At 39.1% G+C, this 26,060-nt stretch overlaps 1 protein-coding gene and 1 long non-coding RNA gene across 3 annotated transcripts in view; one reads left to right on the top strand and one right to left on the bottom strand.

The window, feature by feature from the left end:
• The window catches only part of LOC143873683 (ent-copalyl diphosphate synthase 1-like), a 40,119-nt gene extending 17,585 nt beyond the window's left edge, over window positions 1-22,534 (bottom strand). Inside the window, exons 1-4 of one of the 2 annotated variants that reach the window (XM_077376830.1) lie at window positions 22,413-22,534; window positions 6,383-6,475; window positions 2,808-2,900; window positions 46-128 (exon numbers count right to left, since the gene is read on the bottom strand). In XM_077376830.1, coding sequence (XP_077232945.1) covers window positions 46-128; window positions 2,808-2,900; window positions 6,383-6,475; window positions 22,413-22,506 — 363 coding nt within the window. In that variant the 5' untranslated portion in view covers window positions 22,507-22,534. Of the gene's footprint in view, window positions 1-45; window positions 129-2,807; window positions 2,901-5,332; window positions 5,450-6,382; window positions 6,476-22,412 lie in introns of those variants that run through there. The other variant, XM_077376831.1, reaches the window with a different exon arrangement.
• Window positions 11,854-25,030, top strand: LOC143873709 (uncharacterized). The gene is made up of 2 exons (XR_013248417.1): window positions 11,854-13,103; window positions 24,693-25,030. It is a non-coding gene; the product is annotated as an uncharacterized LOC143873709 (long non-coding RNA).
• The last annotated feature ends 1,030 nt before the right edge of the window (window positions 25,031-26,060 follow it).

The raw sequence follows: 26,060 nt of genomic DNA, 5'->3' as shown, positions 1-26,060 counted from the left end.
TTAAGTTCAACTAATTATAACAAAATGCAAACTTAGTTGAGTAACCTTTAAAAGTGCCTCTTCTTTTTCTTCTTTGCTAAGGGCCTCCGGCCACTCGATGATTGATAAACCCCCATTTTGGAATTTTTCTGCACATTAAACCGGAAGTATTACAAGCCGCTAGTTATAATTATCTGGGACCCTTATTTTGTGAATGTGTGTGAGTAGATGTGTCTAAATACATACATAGTATATAATAGGAATGCTAAACTGAAGGGCACAGGTGCACCCTGGCCCATTGGACCCCTCACTCATTAACAGAAGTAGTAAATGTGCAAACTTTCCAATGGGGACATCTTGGGCTCGTTTCTGCAAGGGTTCCCTTCAGTTTAATATCCAGATATACATAAGAGGATTGCTGCACTGAAGAGCTCCATTGCAAACATCCAGCCGCAAAGGCATCCTATTGAATCCAATTCTTCTAAGTGCCCTTATAATATTGACACTGGAAAAATGAAATAAAAAAGGGGAAATGTTATCAGCACTCATGTATTTTGATGATCGCACTCGTCACTTTATTAAAAAGTATGGTATTGCCCGCACCTTAGGATGATCCAAACCGTCCATTAGATGGGCCACAGAGTTGTGCCCAAAAATCATTTCCATCTGGTGATCCTAATCCTCTAATCTATAGAGGGTTAGGATCAACCCTCTAATATTCAGTCTCTCTATAGATCAGAGGGTTAGGATCAACCTATGGAAATAATTTTTGGGGCACAACCTATTTAGGCTGTGGCCCATCTAATGGACTGTTTGGATCATCCTATAGTGTGGGCCATACCATACTTTTTAATAAAGTGAAGAGTGCGATCATCAAAATACGGGAGTGCTGATAACATTTCCCAAACAAAATTAAGGAATAGTAAATGCACTTGAGTAACTTGGTTCCAATGTGGCTGGGTCCCTTCAGCGTAAATAATTGAAAAAATTGATTATTTAAGAATAGACATTATGGTCATGTTTGGCCACCATGAAAAAATATTCCAAGGAATTTTTGTGGGGCCACTTGCAAGAGATGGATGGGAGTGAAGGGGGAATAAAAGTAGACCTGGCAAACGGGTGGGTCGGGCCGGGTCAACCCGCGGGTGATGCGGGTGCGGGTCACACGGGTCGGGTGAGGAAATGACCCGCAAATTCATTTTTGCTGGTCAGAATTTAGGTGACCCCCGCGGGTCACCCGCAAATTCAAACAGTTGCTTATTTTGGGAAATGTTATCACTGGATTTTGATGAGGGTAGTATGGCCGGCACCGTGGGATTTTATTGGTGGGGAGCTGCATGAAGAAAACTATCGCGATAGATGAACGCCGTTCTCGAACGAGAGGTTTGGAATTGAAAGAACGGAGCTCGAAATCTGCAAATTGAGAACTGCTCTTGAGATTAGTAAGCCAGGAATAGAGAAGATGGAGTTGATTTTCGAGAGGAGGGGGAGAATGAGGTGGAAATTGGTAGAACGGAGAGCGTTCGTTCGGTGCGGGTGCTCGCGGGTTGACCTGACCCGACCCGTGTTTTTGCGGGTTGGGTCACCCGTGGGTTAGTTTTGACGGGTCACTAAAACTCAGACCCGTGCCCGCAAATTTGCGGGTGGGTCGGGTCGACCCGCGGGCACGGGTCGCGTTTGCCAGGTCTAGATGAAAGCTCCTAAAAACAAAAAACCAATTTTAAATAGGTATTTTATTTTCACTAGTTTTTAGGAATTCTGATGCCATTATGCTATATCTACTCCAGCCAACTCAATTCTTTCCCGATCATTCTCAGCCCCTCATTCCACTAATATTCCATGGAATAATTTTCCACGGTTGCCAAAAATGGCCCAAATGTTGAGATTGCAGATTAAAATTTTAGTTGTAAACCCAAAATTAGAAGGGTGTTTATGAGTGTTCGACAAGAAATGTAATAGCTTTTGATAGCTAATTAAAAACTAAAAAATGTGAAAAACAAGGGGATTCGTCAAATTATTAAAACATGGTCGTGCAAATAGCATCTATATTGAATCTCATCTGTTTTTTAGGACAGAAGAGCCGTCCATGGAATGAATTTAATGAATAGTACGTAGCTCTTCTTTCTTGAAAAAACTGGGCCTATCTCTTTCTCTATGAGAGAAGAAAATAAATATTCGCCTTTTTCTATTCTAACATATAGATATCGAGATATAGTTTTTTATATGTTGTCTGCAAGTACATGAGCATATTTTTTTAGAGCATGCATTAGTGATGCAAACCATTCATTTGTTGTGCTCCAATGTATAAATAATATGTGCCCTATCATCTCCATGTTTATCCCTAGGAACCATCACAGAGGAATTTTGCGGCTGGCTGTTGCAAGTGAGAGCAGCCACACAGGTTCACTTTTCAGAATATATTTTGTCTTATTCTTTTAATTAATCTGAGGTGGCTGCTCTCACATGCAACAGCTGTCCGCGAAATGCCTTTCTTCTACGATGGTCCCTAGCAAATCCCTTATCTCTATCTCTAAGTGCAGACATGCTATTGTTAATGAAAATTAACAAAGATTGTTAGAAATCTTCTGATTTTATCATATCCTAACCATTTGATATGCGGATTTTATCATATCCTAACCATTTGATATGCGGCACGACGACAGATTATGCACACATGTATAGATCAGAGGGTTAGGATTGTTAGAGTATAAAAGATTAAATAACACCATCTCCAGTATGCATGTGCGTGTGTGAATGGTTTGGATCATCCTCTTTGGTTTTTGTGTGTGCCTGTGTGAATGGAAGTATGCATGTGCTACTTTTGTTACCTTGCATGACACGAGGTTTTGGCAAAGGAATGCATCTTGGAGAAGGAAGGCGGGTATCCGCCCATTTCCATCCAGCTCTATAGTATCCCACAACTGAAAAGACATGAATATGAAAAGTAATGCCCCAAAAGTAAGAAAATGAAATTAAAAGTAACATTTTCCATTTCATAGCATTGTTTGTTTTCCATTTACTATTCACATGGCAGAAAATCTTCTCTATAGGATGATCTTAACCCACCGATCCGTAGAGGTTTCTATATTGTGCTGTTCATTTTAAACCTGAACAAATCGGAGGGGTAGGATCATCATATGGAGAAGATTCCCTATGTGTATCCTATCTACGTCAAGGCCCAACAAATGGATTGTTTGGAACTTTGGATCACCTAAATAATGTGGGCCTCACTGTACTTTTGGCCTGCATGTGCATGCGAGGGTCGTGCACCATATAATTTCTCCTCATTTGAAAGGGATTTGCTAGGGACCCTCGCAGAAGGGCATTTTGCGGCATGAGAGTGCAGCCACCTCATGAATAATGACAAAATCTGTTGAAAAGTGAGCCTGAATAGCTGCCCTCTCATGTAATAGACTTTCCGATGGACCCTAGCAAATCCCCATGGGTCCGTTTGGTTGTGAAAAATGTGGAAGACGGCTCGGCATTTCCGGAAATATGAAATGCGAGATGTTGTTTGATTGTCAAATTTGAGCTTAAATTCAATTTGACTCCAAGACATGTAGGGGACATCATTATTACACTTTTTCCTAGGTGGTGCTGATGTGACTGGAGTTGTCCCCTCTACTAAAATTCCAATGTAAAGCCTCATTTTTGGAGTTTTTTTTTGTGAGAAGAAGAGTTGAAATTGTTTTTCTTACATAATCATTGCCTTTTTCCTTTCTCTCTCTCTCTCTTCCACTACCCATTTTGATAATGACACCCAAATATTTCCACCATCCATTCTAGCAACCGCAACCAAACGCCTTACCACTTTTTGGATTTTGACTACCACTCTTCTCCCCTAGACAAGCATGCACAACTTCCATGCTTTTCACATCCCCTATTGACTACTTCCAATAAAATCCCAGCAACTAAACAATGCCCATTTGAAAATGTAACGTATAGAGAAAATAGTATAAAATAAAGGGGGTGCATCTACCAAAAATAACGGGGTTTAAAGTAAAGGAAATGTGCACTCTCATGAGAAAAAAAGAAAATCCTGTCATCATAACAGTTTCCTTTTTCTAAACCACGCAAGGAGAATATTTGGTGACACTTGTTCGCTCTTTCTAACGAAAACTTAGCTTTTGTATGATTTCTTTCGCTAACAACGAGGATATCTGAGCCTGCAGTACCAAACCAAGGGAAAGAAGAAGAAAAAATCTATATTTGAATGCCAAAGACTCCTCTCATCTTGCTGGAAAATCAATTCAAGGACCATCTAGCCAAAACTAGCAATCCTAGAGCACAACATTTTTTTTAATGGTAAAGAATTAAATTAAGGGTGATGATAAATTCGCACTACTGTAGGATAATTCTCACCCTTTTAAAAGAGCATATGTGGCAGACTGTAACGCTTTTTTAACGTCAATTCGCTTTAACGGTGTGCGAATTTTCCTGAGGGGTGCGAATTTATCTTTGCTCTGAATTAGTCAAGAAATGAAACAACAACACGGGAGAACCCCAACGATAGATGAGATCGAACCGAACAAAGAAACGAAGCAAAAACGATAAAAGAAGGAAAAATCAATCAAGGAATAGGGAGAAAGTCGGAAACTTCCAACACAGCCCTAGAGACCCACTCCCACTTTAAGCAAATCTTCTTACATGATAAAATGCAATAGTGGATCCCGCCACATGATGAAATGCAATGGAGCATTGCTTTTTCTGTCCATTTGGGCCGAAAATATAACTTTGTTACTACTATTTTTTCTTATTTGAGGAGAGAGAGAGAGTCAGACCTCTCTTGAGATTACGCGGTGAGGAGGGGAAAAACCCACGGTAAAAAAATATTGCTTTGAGAGAGAGACAGAGAGAGACTTCCACTAGAACGAAATTCCGTCTCTTTCTTGTACGATCCAAGAGAAACAACGATCTTGGATTCTCCAACAGGAAAGTTGAAATCGTCCCCTTCCTTCGAATCCAACGAGTAGGAAAAAAATAATTTAGGTTAATGCTTCAAGATTGTTAGATCAAGCAAGGATTGCTTGAAGCATTACACCCTAGGTATCTAGTTTAGAATACTTGAAGCATTACACCCTAGGTATCTAGTTTAGAATACCTAGTTTGTTGCCTCCAACCCCTATATATTTATTAACTGGTTAATGGACTATGGGCCATGTAGGCCCACTACACCGGTCCATTATCTTATTGGGCTTATATTAGAACATATATATAGGGTTATACTATATACCCAACACATCAGGTATCAGAGAGTAGATATTTCGAGCTAAAAACTCTGATGATTTTTAATTAACTAGCTATTTCTAGAGAATTCGAGTTCCTTTTTTTCTTTATACTAAGAAAAACTTACCATTGAAAGCCATTGGAAGGCCGGTATAAGCTAGTTTCGGTGCGATGGGAGCAGCCGGAGAAGATGGACGGACGAGATTCAATGGAAAAGTCATTGTTGTGGTAGAAAAGGAGAATGGTAAGGAGAAAGGAGAATGGTAAAGAGAAAGGAGAGTTGAAGGTAGTATTTAAAGCAGTGGGTGAAGGACGAAAGAGACAGCAATATAGAAATAGTGGCGGCTTGTTAAATTTGATTTCTCTCCAATTTCTCATCTCGTTTCATTTACTTTTTAATATCCATACTTAAATGGGAAATGATATCAGCACAACCATGTTCTAATAATTGCAAAGACCCAGTTAGTCTTTTCTCTTTTAATTGGCTTGTGTGAGCTTTGGTAATCTCTGACTGATGTCATTCCCCAATTATAGTATTAATTCGCACTCCTGTAGGATAATTCTCACCCTTTTAAAAGAGGATATGTGGCAGACTGTAACGCTTTTTAACGTCAATTCGCGTTAACGGTCAATTCACGTTAACGGTGTGCAAATTTTCCTGAGGGGTGCAAATTTATCTTTGCTCTGAATTAGTCAAGAAATGAAACAACAACACGGGAGAACCCCAACGATAGATGAGTCGAACCGAACAAAGAAACAAAGCAAAAACGATAAAAGAAGGAAAAATCAATCAAGGAATAGGGAGAAAGTCGGAAACTTCCAACACAACCCTAGAGACCCACTCCCACTTTAAGCAAATCTTCTTACATGATAAAATGCAATAGTGGAGGTTCACTAGCCGTGGAAAAACTAATCCTAAATATAATATGTATTTTGGATCGATTTTTCAGCAGCCTAAAGACCCCCTATCACGGATGGAATGAATTTAAATAACACCATCTCCAGTAGCTGAAGCTTTTGAAGTAATTGGTCATTTCACTAGGATCATCCTATAGAGATGCTTTTCCTGGCACGGTTTATTTATGTTGGAGCCGAACAAATGAATGGTTTGGATCATCCTATTGGGTTTTTGTGTGTGCATGTGTGAATGGAAGTATGCATGTGCTACATTTGTTACCTTGCATGACACGAGGTTTTGGCAAAGGAATGCATCTTGGAGAAGGAAGGCGGGTGTCCGCCCATTTCCATCCAGCTCTGTAGTATCCCACAACTGAAAAGACATGAGTATGATAAGTAATGCCCCAAAAAGTAAGAAAATGAAATTAAAAGTAACATTTTCCATTTCATAGCATTGTTTGTTTGCCATTTACTATTCACATGGCAGAAAATCTTCTCTATAGGATGATCTTAACCCACCGATCCGTAGAGGTTTCTATATTGTGCTGTCCATTTTAAACCTGAACAAATCGGAGGGTTAGGATCATCATATGGAGAAGATTCCCTATGTGTATCCTATCTACGTCAAGGCCCAACAAATGGATTGTTTGGAACTTTGGATCACCTAAATAATGTGGGCCCCACTGTACCTTTTGTCTGCATGTGCATGCGAGGGTCGTGCACCATATAATTTCTCCTCATTTGAAAGGGATTTGCTAGGGACCCTCACAGAAGGGCATTTTGCGGCATGAGAGTGCAGCCACCTCTTGAATAATGACAAAATCTGTTGAAAAGTGAGCCTGTATAGCTGCCCTCTCATGTAACAGACTTTCCGATGCACCCTAGCAAATCCCCATGGGTCCGTTTGGTTGTGAAAAATGTGGAAGACGGCTCGGCATTTCCGGGAATATGAAATGCGAGATGTTGTTTGATTGTTAAATTTGAGCTTAAATTCAATTTGACTCCAAGACATGTAGGGGACATCATTATTACACTTTTTCCTAGGTGGCGCTGATGTGACTGGAGTTGTCCCCTCTACTAAAATTCCAATGTAAAACCTCATTTTTTGAGTGTTTTTGGGAGCAGAAGAGTGGACTTTGTTTTTCTTATATAATCATTGCCTTTTTCCTTTCCTTTCTCTCTCTTCCACCACGCATTTTGATAATGACACCCAAATATTTCCACCACCCATTCTAGCAACCAAACGCCTTACCGCTTTTTGGATTTTGAGTACCACTCTTCTCCCCTAGATAAGCCTGCACAACTTCCATGCTTGTCACATCCCCTTTTGACTACTTCCAATAAAATCCTAGCAACTAAACAATCCCCATTTAGAGAAAATAGTATAAAATAAAGGGGGTGCATCTACCAAAAATAACGGGGTTTAAAGTAAAGGAAATGTGCACTCTCATGAGAAAAAAAGAAAACCCTGTCATCATAACAGTTTCCTTTTTCTAAACCACGCAAGGAGAATATCTGGTGACACTAGTTCGCTCTTTCTCACGAAAACTTAGCTTTTGTATGATTTCCTTCGTTAACAACGAGGATTTCTGAGCCTGCAGTACCAAACCAAGGGAAAGAAGAAGAAAAAATCTATATTTGAATGCCAAAGACTCCTCTCATCTTGCTTGAAAATCAATTCAAGGACCATCTAGCCAAAATTAGCAATCCTAGAGCATAAAGAATTAAATTAAGGGCGATGATAAATTCGCACTCCTATAGGATAATTCTCACCATTTTAAAAGAGGATATGTGGCAGACTCTAACGCTTTTTTAATGTCAATTCGTGTTAAAGGTGTGCGAATTTTCCTGAGGGCTGCGAATTTATCTTTGCCGTGAATTAATCAATAAACGAAACAACAACCCGGGACAACCCCAACGATAGATGAGATCGAACCGAACAAAGAAACAAAGCAAAAACCATACAAGAAGGAAAAATCAATCAAGGACTAGGGAGAAAGTCGGAAACTTCCAATTCGGCCCTAGAGACCCACTCCCACTTTTAGCAAATCTTCTTACATGATAAAATGCAATAGTGGATCCTGCCACATGATGAAACGCAATGGAGCATTGCTTTTTCTGTCCATTTGGGGCGAAAATATAACTTTGTTACTACTATTTTTTCTTATTTGGATTATTTTTATATTGTTTTTTTGCTTATTCTCCCATCGGTCTTTGTACTTAGTGGTGGATGAACTACTTGATGAGCTCGAAGGTGCCCAATATTTTTCAAAATTACATCTGCGTGCGTAGGAAAACTTACTACAATATAGGAATAATCCAAATACGGAAAAACAATAATAACAAACTTTAAAAAAAAAGATTCGTTAAGCGAATATATCGAAAAATTAAACAAGAGTAGCTCAGGTATTCCAGCCAAGAAGACGCCTTTTGCTTTGCATGAACATCATGTTAAATCAAGCAAGGATTGCTTGAAGCATTACACCCTAGGTATCTAATTTGGAATACCTAGTTTGTTGCCTCCAGCCCCTATATATAGAGATACACTAGGGACTGGTTGATGGACTCTAGCCCATGTAGGCCCACTATACCGGTCCATTATCTTATTGGGCTTATATTAGAACATATATATAGGGTTATACTATATACCCAACAATCTCCTCCTATGTTCTACATATAGCACAATCCAATAGATAGATAATGTAATGTCCAAACAAAATATTGAATCATTCATATCACTATATCAAAAAAGATCCGTAATTCAACTAAAAACAAGAATACTTTTATTAATAACCAAGAGTTTTAGAAATAATCTAAAACTCAAACAAAAGCAGTTTCACAAGTAAGTGAACTATTTATTCAACTGAAAATAAAATAATAGTCCCTACTGCTCTATAAGGATTTACTCATCAAGTAAGTCATCCTCATCAAAATCCAAATCGAGCTAGGCAAGCTCCTCAATTTTCTCCAATTTCTATAAATTACCAAATATGAATTTCATGAAAATGGATCCAATCATTTGTGTAAAATACTAAAGTATCTAGTTCTACTAGAAGAATTTAGTATAATTTCATAATGACTGAAAAACACAAATCAATAAGCATTATTGTCAAGTTTCAATACAAGAACAATACCTAAATAGTTTCTTTTACAAAGAACTATTCCATGTTTCCATTTGGAATGTTACAGTCATCTTATCTAAATTCGAGTTAAGCTGTACCATCAAGTTTGGAATGAAACAACTTTTCCAAAAAAAGGACATGTCATCAAATGTGGAATGACACAAAACAATTGTAAACATCATTGAAACATATCAAGTGCTTATCTTGAGCAAAAGAGGAAGATTCAAAAATTCAAAATAACATAGATGTAGGTTAATACCTGTCTATACAGTCTTTAACCCCATCTCCCCCACAATTTTGAATATTCGATCTTTATTCAGTCCCTTTGTTAGAGCATCAACCATATTATCCTTCGTTCGCACATCGACCAAAGTGATAATAGCTTGTTCTATAAGATAATTCAACGTGGCATGTTTCAGCCTGGCATGTCTCATCTTACCATTAAAGAGTGAGTTCTTTACAATCGTAATTGTAGCTTGATTATCACAGAACAACTTATAGAGTTAATCTTTAAACGGATCAGTGGAATGTCCATGATCAGATCTCTTACCCACTCTGCTTCATCTCCTGGAGAAGGTAGAGCATAAAGTTCAGATTCCATAGATGACAGAGCAATGCAAGTCTGTCTCTTTGACTTTCACGCAACAATTGCTTCACCCTGTTTAAATATATGACCACTGGTAGATTTACTGTCTCCTAATTCTGAGCCCCACGATACATCAGAATATCCTTCCAAGATAGGAGGATGGCCACTATAACATAGAACATAATGTAGAGTACCCTTAAGGTATCTCATCAGCCTCATAAGGGCATTCTAGTGCTCAAGGCTAGGATTACTAGTGAAACGACTCGACATGCCTACCGTAAAGGCTATGTCTGGTCTAGTGCAACTCATCGCATACATGAGACCATCAATCAGTTTAGAATAATCCAACTAATTAACGTTGTCTCCTTCATTAGGTTTCAGCTTTTTGGTATAATCAAATGATGTCTCAGTTGATTTACACTCACTGTATCGCCATGTTGAAAGTAGTTTCTCAATGTAATGAGCTTGGCTAAGAGTGATCCCTTGCCTATAAAAACTTACTTTCATACCAAGAATGGTGTCTACCACACCAAGATCTTTCATATCGAATTCTTTAGCCAACATTGATTTCACGTCACTCACTACAGAGAGATCGGAATCAAGAATTAACATGCCGTTTACATACAAGTAAATAATTGCAACCTTATTCGACACAGAACGAAAGTAACGGCATATATTGGAGTAACTAGTCTGAAAACCAAAGCTCTTTACTGCCTTGTCGAATTTTTGATGCCACATTTTAGGTGCTTGTTTAAGACCATATAAAGATTTGTTTAACTTACAAACTTTGTTCTCCAAACCTTCCATGACAAACCCTTTAGGTTGGGTCATGACGATTTCCTCTGTGGGGTCTCCATTAAGGAAAGCCATCTTTACATCCATTTGATGCACAACATACTGCTCAATAGATGCCAAATCAAGAAGAATTCTTATCGTAGTCAAATGACAGACCGGTGAGTAAACATCAAAGTAGTCTATCCCACTAACTTGAGTATATCCATTAGCTACTCAACTTGCTTTATACCGAGCTATGGATCCGTCAGGATTAAGTTTATTCTTTAAAATACACTTACAGCCCACAGTGTTAGCCCCTTTTGGCAAATCGACTAGCTACCAAGTTTGATTTTGTAACAGAGAGCTCATTTCATCATCAATGGCTTCTGCCCACAACAAAGAGTCCCTATATCTCATCGCTTCCTGTAGACACCCCATTTTGACCGGACCATTTTCCCCAAAATCGAATAAATTATCGAAATCGAATAAAATCCCAATCCCGAAGTTGAGTCGAGATCCCGGAACCGAATCTCAAAATTTTTGAAAAATCAACCCGAAAACCCTAAAAATGCCCATTTCCATATATTTTGGAAATCGTTTGAAAGCCTGGGTGATCTCTGAACCCCATCGGCATCCTCTGTTCAATTGCCCTGATCCTCTATCTCATTTTCGCAAAAAATTGAAAGAGTTACAAAATACCCGTGAGTTTTGGTATTAGCGTTCTCCCATTTGTTCCACTAAGCTCCAAATAGCATTTTCGCTAGCCCATCTTGTTTCTCGTCTCGGTGTTCAAAAAAAAAATTCGTCAATGGTCATCACAGTTCCCAAGGCCCTGTAAGAGGATATCATGAAGAAAAGACAAGTCGAGTTGTGCAAAAATCAAAATATGGTTTTGTCAATATCATTTCCCCCCTTTAAGCGTAGAAAGTACGCTAAAAAAGGTTGTCCATGGAAGAAAGAGAGGGCAAATATATGTTGCTCTTTATAAAAAAGGGGTGGGATAGCCGAGCATGGGTGCCCATTAAAGCAAAAGAAGAAAAAGAAAAGGGGGTAATAGGGATGTTGATAAAAGTGTAAAATCCTCCTCTCAGGAGGGCATTTTTGGAAGCTTGCATTTCTTTCTCTACAAGCCACAAACATAGGCCATTAGATTAAAGAGATTAGGTGTAGGGTTTGGATCAGCTAGGCACTCTAGGTTTTAGGGTTTCTAAGATAGAATTAGGGCAAGAGGAATAAGGAATCAAGGGTGGGGATGATCCAATTCATCAAAAAAGGGAATGGATGGCTAAGATTGAAAGAGGGTTTCAACCCTTGCTATAAATAAAAAAATATGAGTCTCGTAGGTAGAGGAGGAGGGGGAGCCCAATTTTCCAAGAAAAGGGGTAGCAGAGGAGTGAAAGAGGGAAAATAGAGAGAGAGCTGGGCAACCAAAACCCTCTTCCTTGCCTAATACCACCACCATCTTCAACCTTCTTCACCAACTCCAACAGCCACTACACTTCTCCGACCACCAGCCACCACTGGCCACCATAACCTCATTTTCTTCCCTTGTCCAACCTCCATTTCCACCATTTATTTCACCAAGCTACCACCGGCCATCTTCTCCGGCCTCTCTTCACCTCCATCCTCAACTTCTCCACCACCATCATTCGGCACCACCATCACCACCACCTTAACCCCAAAACCCTCTCCTTAAAGCCCATCTTCTCCGGCCGTCCTTGCCGGAATCCGGCCTCAAACCCTTTACAAACCCATCTTCGGCCACTACTCCTCCAGCCGACCCCTCCCTCGGCCATCATCCACCACCACCAACCATACCTCCACCAACAGCAACCACCATCTCCTCCACCCCACCTCCAACTTCTTCTTCTTCATTTATTTTTTTTAAAAAAAAAGAAAAAAAGAAAAAAACAGAGCAACGAAGAGAAAAGAGAGAGAAAGAGAGAGAGAGAGAGAGAGAGAGAGAGAGAGAGAGAGAGGAAGGTCAATCATCTTCCCCAACCTCCCTGTCGTCTCCACCCGGAATCCGGCCGGCCAATCTTCACCCTCACCCCCTATTTCCACCTCCGCTCACCATCTCCGATCAACCCCTTCTTCTACCCCCAAACCCTCTTCCCTCAGCCACCGTACTCCATTACCGAACCCAAACCCTCTTCCCTCAGCCACCGTACTCCATTACCGAACCCAAACCCTCTTCCTCTTCCACCCTTCTCCAGCCATCATCTCCACCACCACCGTCATCCACCAACAACCCAAATCCTATCATCACCCACCCCACTCGCTGTCGAAACCCTCTCCAATTCCACCTCCACCATCGCCATTTCCACCACCGCCACCGTCCTAGCGGCCACCAACTCCCTCCCTTTCTAAATTTCAGACCCTATTGGAATCCTATTTCCCATTCATCCTTCCCTTTTACCTCGTCTCATACAGCTGTGGAAAGTTCCATTTGGGTTTTGATGTAAAAGCAGAGAGGAAGGCATTCCAACTGGATTTTAAAGGGGATTCCTTCAGCCCAGGTAATTCCAGTTAAACTTTTTTTTCCATGGTGGTCATGTTTTTAGTATTACATATCTTCATATTTTCTTCGATGTCCTTTCCATGATTCGAATTGGCTTCAATCGTGGTTTTGATCTTCATGATCTGTGAATGCTAGCTCATTAAGTAGTAATTCGTATTCCCTGTGTCCAGCTGATTTTCAGAAAATTGTGTGAAAATTGTGATGGCTTCTCATTCTTATCTGCTTTTCTTCCTTCATAACAATAAGAATCTGAATGGGATTGAGGCAATGATCAAATCAGGGTACTTTTAGTAGCTAATCTTAGCAATATTATGTTTTGATCATTGTACAGGATCAGCCTGTTTTGATTTTTTTTTATTGTTTTCTTATGGATTTCGAGAATTGAAATAGTTTTGATGATTGTTAGTCCAATGGTTTGAGCTGGGTGTAGTACAAAGAATCAATCAGAGTAATAAATCTGTTCCCCCCATTCTCATAGAGGATTTGTATGCACTGTTTGCAGCATTCGACTCTTATAATGGGCAAAGGACAATGTGCGTTTGTGCCATGGGTTGAATAGGATTGGGGTAGTATCATTCCCTGGGCAACCAGTATTTGCACTATTATCTCCTAACAATGGTACTGCTGTGGCTCTCATCCCCTACATGTAACAATTACATTACATGCATGGAATGTTACGGGCATAATCAATTTCGATTGAATTAATGTATGACGAAGCCGGTAGCGCCGTTATCAAAATGCGATAATGCCAAAGTTGGTTTCCAATTATTGATATTGTCGCTATCCTATTTTAGCAACTGCACAAAATTATGTTGTTCTTTTTCTTATTATGTGGCCGTAATTTCTTTTGGGGCTGTGAAGATCATGGATGATAAAATGGTAGGCCCTTTCATGCAATGGGTTTGGGATCTTGGGAATTAAACTCTCTTAACTGAATAGGAAACCGAGGGCTACCAAAGGGGGCCCATCATGGATGTAATTTCCAAGATAATTTTCCTAAACTTCAGTGCCCCCTTTTTTGATTTACTGAAGGCACTCGTGTGGTTAGTCATAAGAGTAATTGGGTCATCTTGAAATCCTCAAGGGTATTGTCAAGTCGTGCCGACATGGTGCTCTCATAATCAATTGATTGTTTGTAGAGTTTGAGTAAGCAATTACCCATTTCCATCTTTCCTTCTTCCTCTTCTCGAGATCTCTAAGGGGATTGAGGTTCCTTTGGTTTCTAGCTTTCGGGTCAGGCAATGACAGAATGTTTCCTGAGCCAACCCCTTTTCCCTTCTTATCCCCTTTCTTGTCCTAGGATTTTCTAGAGGGTTTAGGTATTCTACCTTCTTCAGGATCATTGCCTCTTACCGGGTTAGGGGTTTCTTTCCTTTCCTCAGTTTCGGGTCTTCTCTTCATACATTCCTCGGGATTCTCTTTGCATTTCGAGATCCCATCGATTTTGGGAGTACATCGTCGGGTTGAGGCTATGACGGATGGCAACCTCTTGAGCCAAAACCCCCTTTCGATCAAAAGGGATAAAAATACATAAAAATCAAATAACAAAAATCCAAAAAACATCAAAAAACACTCAAAGCGTATTTCGAAAAGCTGTTTCGAACTACGTTGGCTTGATCCCTTTTCACAGGGTACGTAGGCAGCTTGGGATCGTCATTCCAAGTTCAGTCAAACCTTTTCAATAAAATCGTTCAAACTTTTCAATAAAATCTTTTAAACCCTTCAAAAAAAAATCATTTCAGCATCTGAAAATATCTTTCAAGCTTTTCTCAAAAATACAAAAAAGCAAAATCGGCAAGGATGGTGATTGCCAGGTCACTCGGAGCCTTCTTTCCATTTCATTTCTGATTTTGATCGTGGTTTGCCGGTGTTATCGGTTTTCCGACGTTTCATCGGGTTTTGGGACGGGCGATGACGTAGCGTGGCCCCTTCACAGGGACTGTCCTCGCTGAGCCCAACGATAGGCTATGACGATCGTGAGACTTATCCGATCTTTAGTGGATCAGGATCGCTGAGCTTGATTCATTAGAGTCGCTCCCTGAGCCTATCGTACGTTCCCTTTTATTTTCCCTGGCATTTTGGGGCCTGCGCGTACCGTCTATTTTCTAATTCCTTTATTTCGTTGCATCTTTTAGCTTATCGTGTGTTTGTCTTTGATTACTTGTGTGTTTACTTTCAGCTTGCTTATTCCTTGTGCGTTTAGTTTCACATGCTTAGCTGTAGATGTTTACTGCTTTTCTGCTTACCATATCTGATATTGCTTGCTTAGCTGTAGCTGTGCATGCGGATGTTACTGCTTTCCTAGATGTGATGAGTTAGGACTAGATGCGATGAGTTAGAATTTTGATGTTTATCTTCTTTTGCCCATCCCCGGGTCATGCATGCTTAGATAGACGTTTTCTCGGGGATACTCGTTCCCATTTCACATGATTTTAGCCCAAAACTCTTCAAAATTAATTAAAAATGGCATAAGAGACCAGGTGCTTGCACTTGGGCGAATTGGGGGCGCTTAATACCTTCCCCATTCGTCATCAGGAACGAACTTTTGTATCTCTGGTTATCCGTTGCAACAGAGCATTTCATGGGATCCAGGGCCTACTTCCCTGGATGGCGACTCTTCTTTGTTATAGGTACATCTGGGTTCCGGGCCGGTCCTGGAATCGAGAGGTATCTCACTTATATCGCCACCCATGTTGTGAGTGGCACCATTTCGAGAGTTCCTTGGTAGAGCTCTCCTTCACATTGTGGAGATCTTAGAGGATCGACGGGGGACCTCGTGTCCCTCGCCCATTCGTCCTCGGGATCGGGGTCCACACTTCCTTAGAGGTTGATGGATCATTCTATAAATGGTAGGTCACAAAGTCCTCACCAAAGTTCTCGGGTACTTTATCTCTTGTAGATATTCTTAAAGGTTCTTATTCAGAAATCAGTGTTGGACGGGTGTCAAAAATATTTTGTTCAGACTCTACGGGCGATTCTGTAACCATCTATGTATCGCTTGATATGGTCAAACCATGATCTATGAGAAATTTATTCTCAAAGAATACTGCATCTTTAGATTCTAGATGGATCTAAAAACCGATCAGCAGCACTGTTTTCTGCACCACCTAGATACACACAAGTGTTGGTTCTAGGCCCCACCTTAGGTCTCCTAGTGTCTTGTATCCGCACATAAGCAATATAGCCCCAAGTCTTAAAAGTGTCATATCTACAAGGATGTTTATGCCATAATTCATAAGGAGTTGATGTCAATTTAGTGTGTGGAACTCTATTCAAGATGTGATTGGCAGTCAAAGCTGCTTCTCCCCAATAACAAGTAGGCATACCAGCTGTCAATAACACAGAGTTTAACATTTCTGTTAACGTCCTGTTCTTACGTTCAGCTATGCCATTAGATTGAGGCGAGTAAGGAATAGTAGTTTCAAGTATTATGCCCTGAGAGGTACAGAATTCCTTGAAATAGTGTACTCTGCTCCTCTATCACTCCTAAATATCTTAATTTTCAAGTTTAATTGATTTTCAACACGATTCTTGAAATTTTTAAATTTATCAAAAGCTTCATCTTTCGACTTTAACAGATAATATGACAACATCTTGAAAAATCGTCTATAAAAGTAATTAAATACTTCTGACCACCTCTATTAGTGAAAATTTTAAAATCACAGAGGTCAGAATGAATTAATTCAAGAAGTTGTGTGCTTCTAGAATCCGAACGAAAAAGTTTTCTAGTGATCTTGGTTTGTACACATACTTCACATCGGTCAAATTTAATCAACATATCTAAAGGTATATTATGAGTTTTAGCAAGGTGTACCATTTTCCTATAGTTCACATGTCTCAATCTATTGTATAACAACTTAGGATCAATAAGAGTTGAATTAACCTGACTAACGGTTTCATTTGCTAAACTCAATTTATACATAACATCGATCAAGAATGCACAACCAAAATAAAAAGAGTTAACAGATAAAGTTACTCTACCACCCAAAAAATAAGTGCACATACCAGCATTGTCTAAAAGACTAATGAAAATTAAATTCTTTTGAAGAGAATGAACAACTTTAACAATTTTCAAAGTTAGTATTTTACCTGAAGAAAGAACCAAGTCTGCAGTACCAGTGTGAGTCACCTCCGCCTCTGCTCCACTACCCACTGTAACAATCTCTTTTGCTTCAGCAACATCAGTAAGTAGAATCTTGGAGTTACAAACATGGCACGTGGCCCATGTATCTAACCACCAGTCTGAAGAGGTACTGGCCTTACCATTGCCCAACATGGCAACAAAACTATTAGGCTCAACCTTGCTCACCAGCATATGAGCTTCTTTCTGTGGTGTGTTAGATTTAGGCTTCTTAGGTAGCCTACAATCTACTACAAAGTGACCCCATTTCCTACAGATGTGGCACTTGCCCTTCTTTTTCTTAAAGATGGTCTTTTTAGCCTTCAAATTGGGTTCACTTTTAGGTGACTTGGATTTCCGAGGAAATTTCTTGGGATTTGTTACCTTGTTAGCAGCAAATTGTTGCTGTCTAACCATCTCCAAGTTATTCCTGGCTCAATTCTCATCTTAGATTCGAATAAATCGTTTGAGATAATCAGTTCCACTTGCACTTTTATTCGAAATATTTCAGTTTTAAAAGAGTGTCAAGCAGATGGTAACTTATATATGATTGCACCTACAAGAAAAGGATCGCATACAACAATTTGGTCATCGGTCAATTTAGATCTCAAATTCTCAAGATCAATTACATGAGGAGTGATTTCCTTATTTTCTTGAAACTTGAAATCCATGAATTTGTCTACAAGATGAGTCTTGGATAATTCCTCCTCCTTTTTGAATTGAGCATCTAAATTATTCTAAATTTCTTTAGCAGTGTTAAATTTGCTATAAGTTTCTACAAGACAGTCGAAAAGATAATTTAACAAGTAGTCTTTGCAGAAATTCTCATTCCTAAGCCATTGAGATTCATCAACATCTTCAATCGTGTCAGCAAAGGTACTAAAAAAGGTGTAGAAATAATTCAAATATTTAAAACCGAATTGAGTCTTTCGCTTCCATGAATTAAATTTAGATCCCCCTAACGATTGAAGTTTGATAATCTCAAACGGAATAGTATTCTTGCCCATTGTATAATTTAGATGAGAAAGCAAATATTAGAGAGAGTGCACCTGATAGGAGAGACTTCGACCAACGAGAATTTGTCCACTAAATTTCGCTCCACAAGAATTTGGCTACAATAATTTGCACTAAAAAAGATTCGGCACCAAGTATTTGGACTCCAAGAGTCGGCAAAACTACAAGAGTGTTGGCCACAAGGATCCTCAAGGATCCCACCAACAAGAGTACTCGGCCACAACTTTTACCCAAAAAAGAGTTTGTCCAAACAAGGTTTGGAACTCACTGTTGGTGGGATCTGTTGCTGATGGAGATTTAAAATAAAAAATTTGTGATGCTTCAAGGCGCGTAATCGCTTTCCTTAAGACAATATTCGCCCCCACCAGTAGTGTGCAATAGGGATCCGCGAATTGCCTCCAAGATAAATGAAGCCTGGTAGGAATGTCCTACAAATGTCTGACGAAGCTTTTCACAAGCGGAATCAAACCTAAAACGCCCTTTAAGAATTACAAGCCTAGGAGAAATTCACTAAAACTGTTTCTGCAGTAAAACAGTTTTTAGTGTACAGTTTTGTATAAAACTCAATCTTCTAAAACAAGAGATTTAAACAAGAAAATAGGGGAATATCATGACAGAAAAGTCTAACAATAACTTACTCTAAAAAGACAGATTTTCTGCTCTTTTTATAGAGTCACGGATGTCTTTTCATTAAGGGAAACATCCCTTCAACATCTCTTGGATTGGTTTGAATAATAACCATTCGATCGCACCTCTTTGCGATTTAAAAGTTTTGGATCATCCACAAGGTGGCCCTTGTGTTTGAAAATCATCCATGACTGTTGGGAATCAAAAGACATGAAGAAAGGTTGAAAACATAAGTGAAAAGCCATGTCTATTTTCTCCCAACGGATAGATTTTCGAACAGCCACCCGCCGGCATGCTTCTGTTCCTTTTATTTTTTACGATCAAATGAACCACGGTCGACCGGTCCTACCGCGGTCGAACGGCCATATCTTTCTGGAAATCACATACATTTCCAAATTCCAATCCGCGGTAGCCCAGAAACACCCGGTCGACCAACCTCGTCTGAAAATCTGTTTTAATTCTCTTCTTATTTTGATAAAACACTTTCAAATTTTTTACTTAACCCAAAACATTTTGAAAATTCCAACACTCACAACCTCCAAAAGATTGTATCAAAGTAGCTTTTATCCAACAAGGCAATTCGGATGGTTCTTGATCCAACAGAGCAAGAGGGTCGTTCGAGCCCCAATACAAGGCAAGGTCTAGGCCTCCACTACCGTTCAAATTAGGTGTGCTTTGTGTTTAATACCCCAAGACAAGGCAAGGTCTCGGCCTCCACTACCGTTCATATTAGGTGTGCTTTGTTTTTAATACCAAGAACAAACAAGTCAAATGGATTTCTGTGAACACGCAGAGTAGATGGAACGTGTCCTCCTTTTTATGGGTTAATAGAATCCCTTTTATATAAACAATGAATAAAAGCCTTATCAGAATTTTGTGGGTGAACAAACCCACAACCAAAACGAATCTTGAGGGACGTTGGTGGAATTCTGAAGGGGAGAGATATGAACCAATCTGATGAGAGAGAGACTCAGACCTCTCTTGGGATTACGTGGTGGGGAGGGGAAAAAACCCTTGGTAAAAAAATATTGCTTTGAGAGAGAGAGAGAGAGATTTCCACTACAACGAAATTCCATCTCTTTCTCGTACGATCCAAGAGAAACAACGATCTTGGATTCTCCAACAGGAAAGTTGCAATCGTCCCCTTCCTTTGAATCCAACGAGTAGAAAAAAAGATTTAGGTTAATGCTTCAAGATTGTTGGATCAAGCAAGGACTGCTTGAAGCATTACACCCTAGGTATCTAGTTTAGAATACCTAGTTTGCTACCTCCAGCCCCTATATATTTATTGACTGGTTACTATAGGCCATGTGCCCATTACACCGGTCCATTATCTTATTGGACTTATATTAGAATATATATAGGGTTATACTATATACCCAACACATCATGTATCAGAGAGCAGATATTTCCAGCTAAAAACTCCGATGATTTTTAATTAACTAGCTATTTCTAGAGAATTCGAGTTCCTTTTTTTCTTTATACTAAGAAAACCTTACCATTGAAAGCCATTGGAAGGCTGGTATAAGCTAGTTAATTTCGGTGCAATGGGAGTAGTAGGAGAAGATGGACGGACGAAATTCAATAGAAAAGTCATATTTGTGATAGAAAAGGAGAATGGTAAGGAGAAAGGAAAATGGTGAGGAGAAAGGAGAGTTTATGGTAGTATTTAAAGCAGTGGGTCAAGGGAGAAAGAGACAGAAATTGCTGCAAAAGAGAAACGACAATATAGAAATAGTGGCGGCTTGTTAAATTTTATTTCTCGCCAATTTCTCATCTCGTTTCATTTACTTTTTAATATCCATACTTAAATGGGAAATGATATCAGCACAACCATGTTCTAATAATTGCAAAGACCCAGCTAGTCTTTTCTCTTTTAATTGGCTTGTGTGAGCTTTGGTAATCTCTGACTAGAAATGCCTGACGATGCTTTGCACAAGCGGAATCAAACCTAAAACGCCCTTTAAGAATTACAAGCCTTGGAGAAATTCACTAAAACTGTTTCTGCAGTAAAACAGTTTTTAGTGTACAGTTTTGTATAAAACTCAATCTTCTAAAACAAAAGATTTAAACAAGAAAATAGGGGAATATCATGAGAGAAAAGTCCAGCAATAACTTACTCTAAAAACTCAGATTTTCTGTTTTTTTATAGAGTCACGGATGTCTTTTCATTAAGGGAAACATCCCTTCAACATCTCTTGGATTGTTTTGAATAATAACCATTTGATCGCACATCTTTGCGATTTAAAAGTTTTGGATCATCCACAAGGTGACCCTTGTGTTTGAAAATCATCCATGACTGTTGAGAATCAAAAGACATGAAGAAAGGTTGAAAACATAAGTGAAAAGCCATGTCTATTTTCTCCTAACGGATAGATTTTCGAACAGCCGCCCGCCGGCATGCTTCTGTTCCTTTTATTTTTTACGATCCAATGAACCACGGTCGACCGGTCCTACCGCGGTCGAACGGCCATATCTTTCTGGAAATCACATACATTTCCAGATTCCAATCCGCGGTAGCCCAGAAACCCCCGGTCGACCAACCTTGTCTGAAAATATGTTTTAATTCTCTTTTTATTTTAATAAAACACTTTCAAATTTTTTACTTAACCCAAAACATTTTGAAAATTCGAACACTCACAACCTCCAAAAGATTGTATCAAAGTAGCATTTATCCAACAAGGCAATTTGGATGGTTCTTGATCCAACAGAGCAAGAGGGTCGTTCGAGCCCCAATACAAGGCAAGGTCTCGGCCTCCACTACCGTTCAAATTAGGTGTGCTTTGTTTTTAATACCAAGAACAAACAAGTCAAATGGGTTTCAGTCAACACGCAGAGTAGATGGAACGTGTCCTCCTTTTTATGGGTTAATAGAATTCCTTTTATATAAACAATGAATAAAAGCCTTATCAGAATTTTGTGGGTGAACAAACCCACAACCAAAACGAATCTTGAGGGACGTTGGTGGAACTCTGTAGGGGAGAGATATGAACCAATCTGACGAGAGAGAGAGAGTCAGACCTCTCTTGGAATTACGTGGTGGGGAGGGGGAAAAACCCACGGTAAAAAATTATTGCTTTCAGTGGGAGAGAGAGACTTCCACTAGAACAAAATTCCGTCTCTTTCTTATACAATCCAAGAGAAACAAGGATCTTGGATTCTCCAACAGGAAAGTTGAAATCGTCCCCTTCCTTCGAATCTAATGAGTAGAAAAAAAAAATTAGGTTAATGCTTCAAGATTGTTAGATCAAGCAAGGATTGCTTGAAGCATTACACCCTAGGTATCTAGTTTAGAATACCTAGTTTGCTACCTCTAGCCCCTATGTATTTATTGACTGGTTAATAGACTATAGGCCATGTGCCCACTACACCGGTCCATTATCTTATTGGACTTATATTAGAATATATATAGGGTTATACTATATACCCAACACATCAGGTATCAGAGAGTAGATATTTCGAGCTAAAAACTCCGATGATTTTTAATTAACTAGCTATTTCTAGAGAATTCGAGTTCTTTTTTTCTTTATACTAAGAAAAACTTACCATTGAAAGCCATTGGAAGGCCGGTATAAGCTAGTTTCGGTGCGATGGGAGCGGTCTGAGAAGATGGACAAACGAAATTCAATGGAAAAGTCATTTTTGTGATAGAAAAGGAGAATGGTAAGGAGAAAAGAGAATGGTAAGAAGAAAGGAGAGTTTATGGTAGTATTTAAAGCAGTGGCCAGGTTAAGGGAGAAAGAGACAGAAATGGCTGCAAAAGACAAACGACAATATAGAAATAATGGCGGCTTGTTAAATTTTATTTCTCTCCAATTTCTCATCTCGTTTCATTTACTTTTTAATATCCATACTTCAATGGGAAATGATATCAGCACAACCATGTTCTAATAATTGCAAAGACCCAGCTCGTCTTTTCTTTTTTAATTGGCTTGTCTGAGCTTTGGTAATCTCTGACTACAAATGTCTGACGATGCTTTGCAAAAGCGGAATCAAACCTAAAACGCCATTTAAGAATTGCAAGCCTTGGTAAAATTCACTAATACTTTTTCTGCAGTAAAACAGTTTTTAGTGTACAGTTTTGTATAAAACTCAATCTTCTAAAACAAGAGATTTAAACAAGAAAATAGGGGAATATCATGAGACAAAAGTCCAGCAATAACTTACTCTAAAAAGATAGATTTTCTGCTCTTTTTATAGAGTCACGGATGTCTTTTCATTAAGGGAAACATCCCTTCAACATCTCTTGGATTGGTTTGAATAATAACCATTCGATCGCACCTCTTTGCGATTTAAAAGTTTTAGATCATCCACAAGGTGACCCTTGTGTTTGAAAATCATCCATGACTTTTGGGAATCAAAAGACATGAAGAAAGGTTGAAAACATAAGTGAAAAGCCATGTCTATTTTCTCCCAACGGATAGATTTTCGAACAGCCGCCCACCGGCATGCTTCTATTCCTTTTATTTTTTACGATCCAATGAACCACGGTCGACCGGTCCTACTGCGGTCGAACGGCCATATCTTTCTGGAAATCACATAAATTTCCAGATTCCAATCCGCGGTAGCCCAGAAACACCCGGTCGACCAACCTTGTCTGAAAATCTGTTTTAATTCTCTTTTTATTTAGATAAAACACTTTCAAATTTTTTACTTAACCCAAAACATTTTGAAAATTCCAACACTCACAACCTCCAAAAGATTGTATCAAAGTAGCTTTTATCCAACAAGGCAATTCGGATGGTTCCTGATCCAACAAAGCAGGAGAGTCGTTCGAGCCCCAATACAAGGCAAGGTCTCGGCCTCCATTACCGTTCAAATTAGGTGTGCTTTGTTTTTAATACCCCAATACAAGGCAAGGTCTCGGCCTCCACTACCGTTCAAATTAGGTGTGCTTTGTTTTTAATACGAAGAACAAACAAGTCAAATGGATTTCAGTCAACATGCAGAGTAGATGGAACGTGTCCTCCTTTTTATGGGTTAATAGAATCCAGTGGGTGAAGGGAGAATGGTAAGGAGAAAGGAGAGTTGAAGGTAGTATTTAAAGCAGTGGGTGAAGGGAGAAAAAGACAGAAACGGCTTCAGAAGAGAAACGGCAATATAGAAATATTGGCGGCTTGTTGAATTCTAATAATTGCAAAGACCCAGCTTGTCTTTTCTTTTTAAATTGGCTTGTGTGAGCTTCGTTAATCTCTGACTGAGTCATTTCCCAATTATAGTATTAACCAACCCCCCCCCCCCCCCCCCCTCTCTCTCTCTCTCACACACAACACACACACAAAAGAATCACTTTCCCCAATCGTCATGTATCGTGACTATTGATCTCCTAGGTGAAATGGCACGCTGATGCATCCATTTGCCAAATCTATGTCAACAACCTCTACTCTCATTCGATGCCTAGTGATCCAACGGTCAGATGTCATCAAATCTGATTTACTCTAATATTCCATGCATAGCTAAATAAGGTAATGGGACTTCTGATTTTGATTATGAAATTAACGAATTGAAGAGAAACATCCGTTCTTGGAGTTTTCTTCTTTTTTTTTAATCTATTCTGCTATCGTAGGACTATAATTTCTAATTCTTGTGATTTATTTTCGTACTTCCGTTGTACGCTACTGCATCACATGCCACGAGTCTATGGAAGAAAAAAATAATTGGAAAGAGCATTTGGATAACTCATTTTTTCTTGTTTTCTAAGAAAATTTCATTCGTTCTAGAATTTTTCTTTTCATGGAATTTTTTTCCGTTACGATTTTTTTTCTAATACGTTTCTCTATCTCCAAATATCTCTTACAAGTTTTTTTCCATTATTTCAATGGCCAGTATAAGCTAGTTTCGGAGCGATGGGAGCGGCCGGAGAAGATGGACGGACGAGATTCAATGGAAAAGTCATTATTGTGGTAGAAAAGGAGAATGGTAAGGAGAAAGCAGAATGGTAAGGAGAGAGGAGAGTTGAAGCTAGTATTTAAAGCAGTGGGTGAAGGGAGAAGAGACAGAAACGGCGTCAGAAGAGAAACGGCAATATAGAAATATTGGCGGCTTGTTAAATTTGATTTCTCTCCAATTTCTCATCTCGTTTCATTTACTTTTTAATATCCATATCATAAGACTCGAATTATGTTAGCCACTACATAAATGCATGAAAATATCCTTTACAATAATTGTGTCCTTTTGGTATGGTAATAATTTATTAATGAAAAAGGAGTCACAACCAAGGGGTTGAGAGTATAGGGAGAACAAGAAAGAAAAACTATCAACAAAAGAGAACAATCATAGTCAAGGAGGCAGGAAGTCAAAGATCTTTAAGCCATACCTTGAAAAAAGCTCCTTTAGCATTTGTCCCTAATGAAAAACGATATGAAGACATGTTATCCTTTACATTTTTTAATAGAGGCAGGAAGTCAAGAAAAACTATCAACAAAAGAGAACAATCATAGTCCAGGAGGAAGGAAATCAAAGATATTTTGTTATTTTTATTGTCTCTGGGTTGCCCCTTCTCGGGTGCTCCCTTGTCCTTTTATTCTAATCAATACAAATCGCTATTTAAGAAAAAAAAGGAAGTCAAAGATCTTTAAGCCAGAAATCTTGAAAAAAGGACACAATAATTGTGTACTTTAGCATTTTTCCGTAATGAGAAATGATATGAAGACATGTTATCCTATAGCACTTTTTCGTAGAAGCGGGAAGTCAAAGATCTTTAAGCCAGAGATCTTGAAAAAAGGATACAATAATGTTAACTTACCAACTCCTCCAATAGCTTAAGCTCTTGGAGAAAGACATTATTTATCTTTTATACTTTAACGCTCCCTCGCACGTGTGGCCCACTTGGCAAACACGTGGCACATGTGGTCCAACTTTGGTCGACCATCGCATGTGGATTTTTACTATCCGGGAGGTTTGAACTCGAGACCTTTGGCTCTGATACCATGTTAACTTACCAACTCCTCCATTAGCTTAAGCACTTGGAGAAAGACACCTTGCTTGCATTTTTTGTCGGGGGATCGGTAATTCAAAATTATTCAAGAACAACTTACCAAGAACTCCCTTGCTTTAATGTCACTCCTCCGCTGACAGTAGTCATTCAACCTTGTTTGTCTTCTCTTTTTAGCTTTACACCTAGCTCAGGTGTTTCTATCCTTCTCCACTTTTCCGCCATCTTTACCTCATCAATCTCAATTATAGAAAAAGGTA

Source organism: Tasmannia lanceolata, unplaced genomic scaffold (assembly GCF_043159265.1).
Source record: "Tasmannia lanceolata isolate RefF3 unplaced genomic scaffold, GAP_Taslan_0.1 ptg000002l, whole genome shotgun sequence".
NCBI classification, from domain to species: Eukaryota; Viridiplantae; Streptophyta; class Magnoliopsida; order Canellales; family Winteraceae; genus Tasmannia; species Tasmannia lanceolata.
This window is presented reverse-complemented; position numbering and strand designations above follow the sequence as displayed.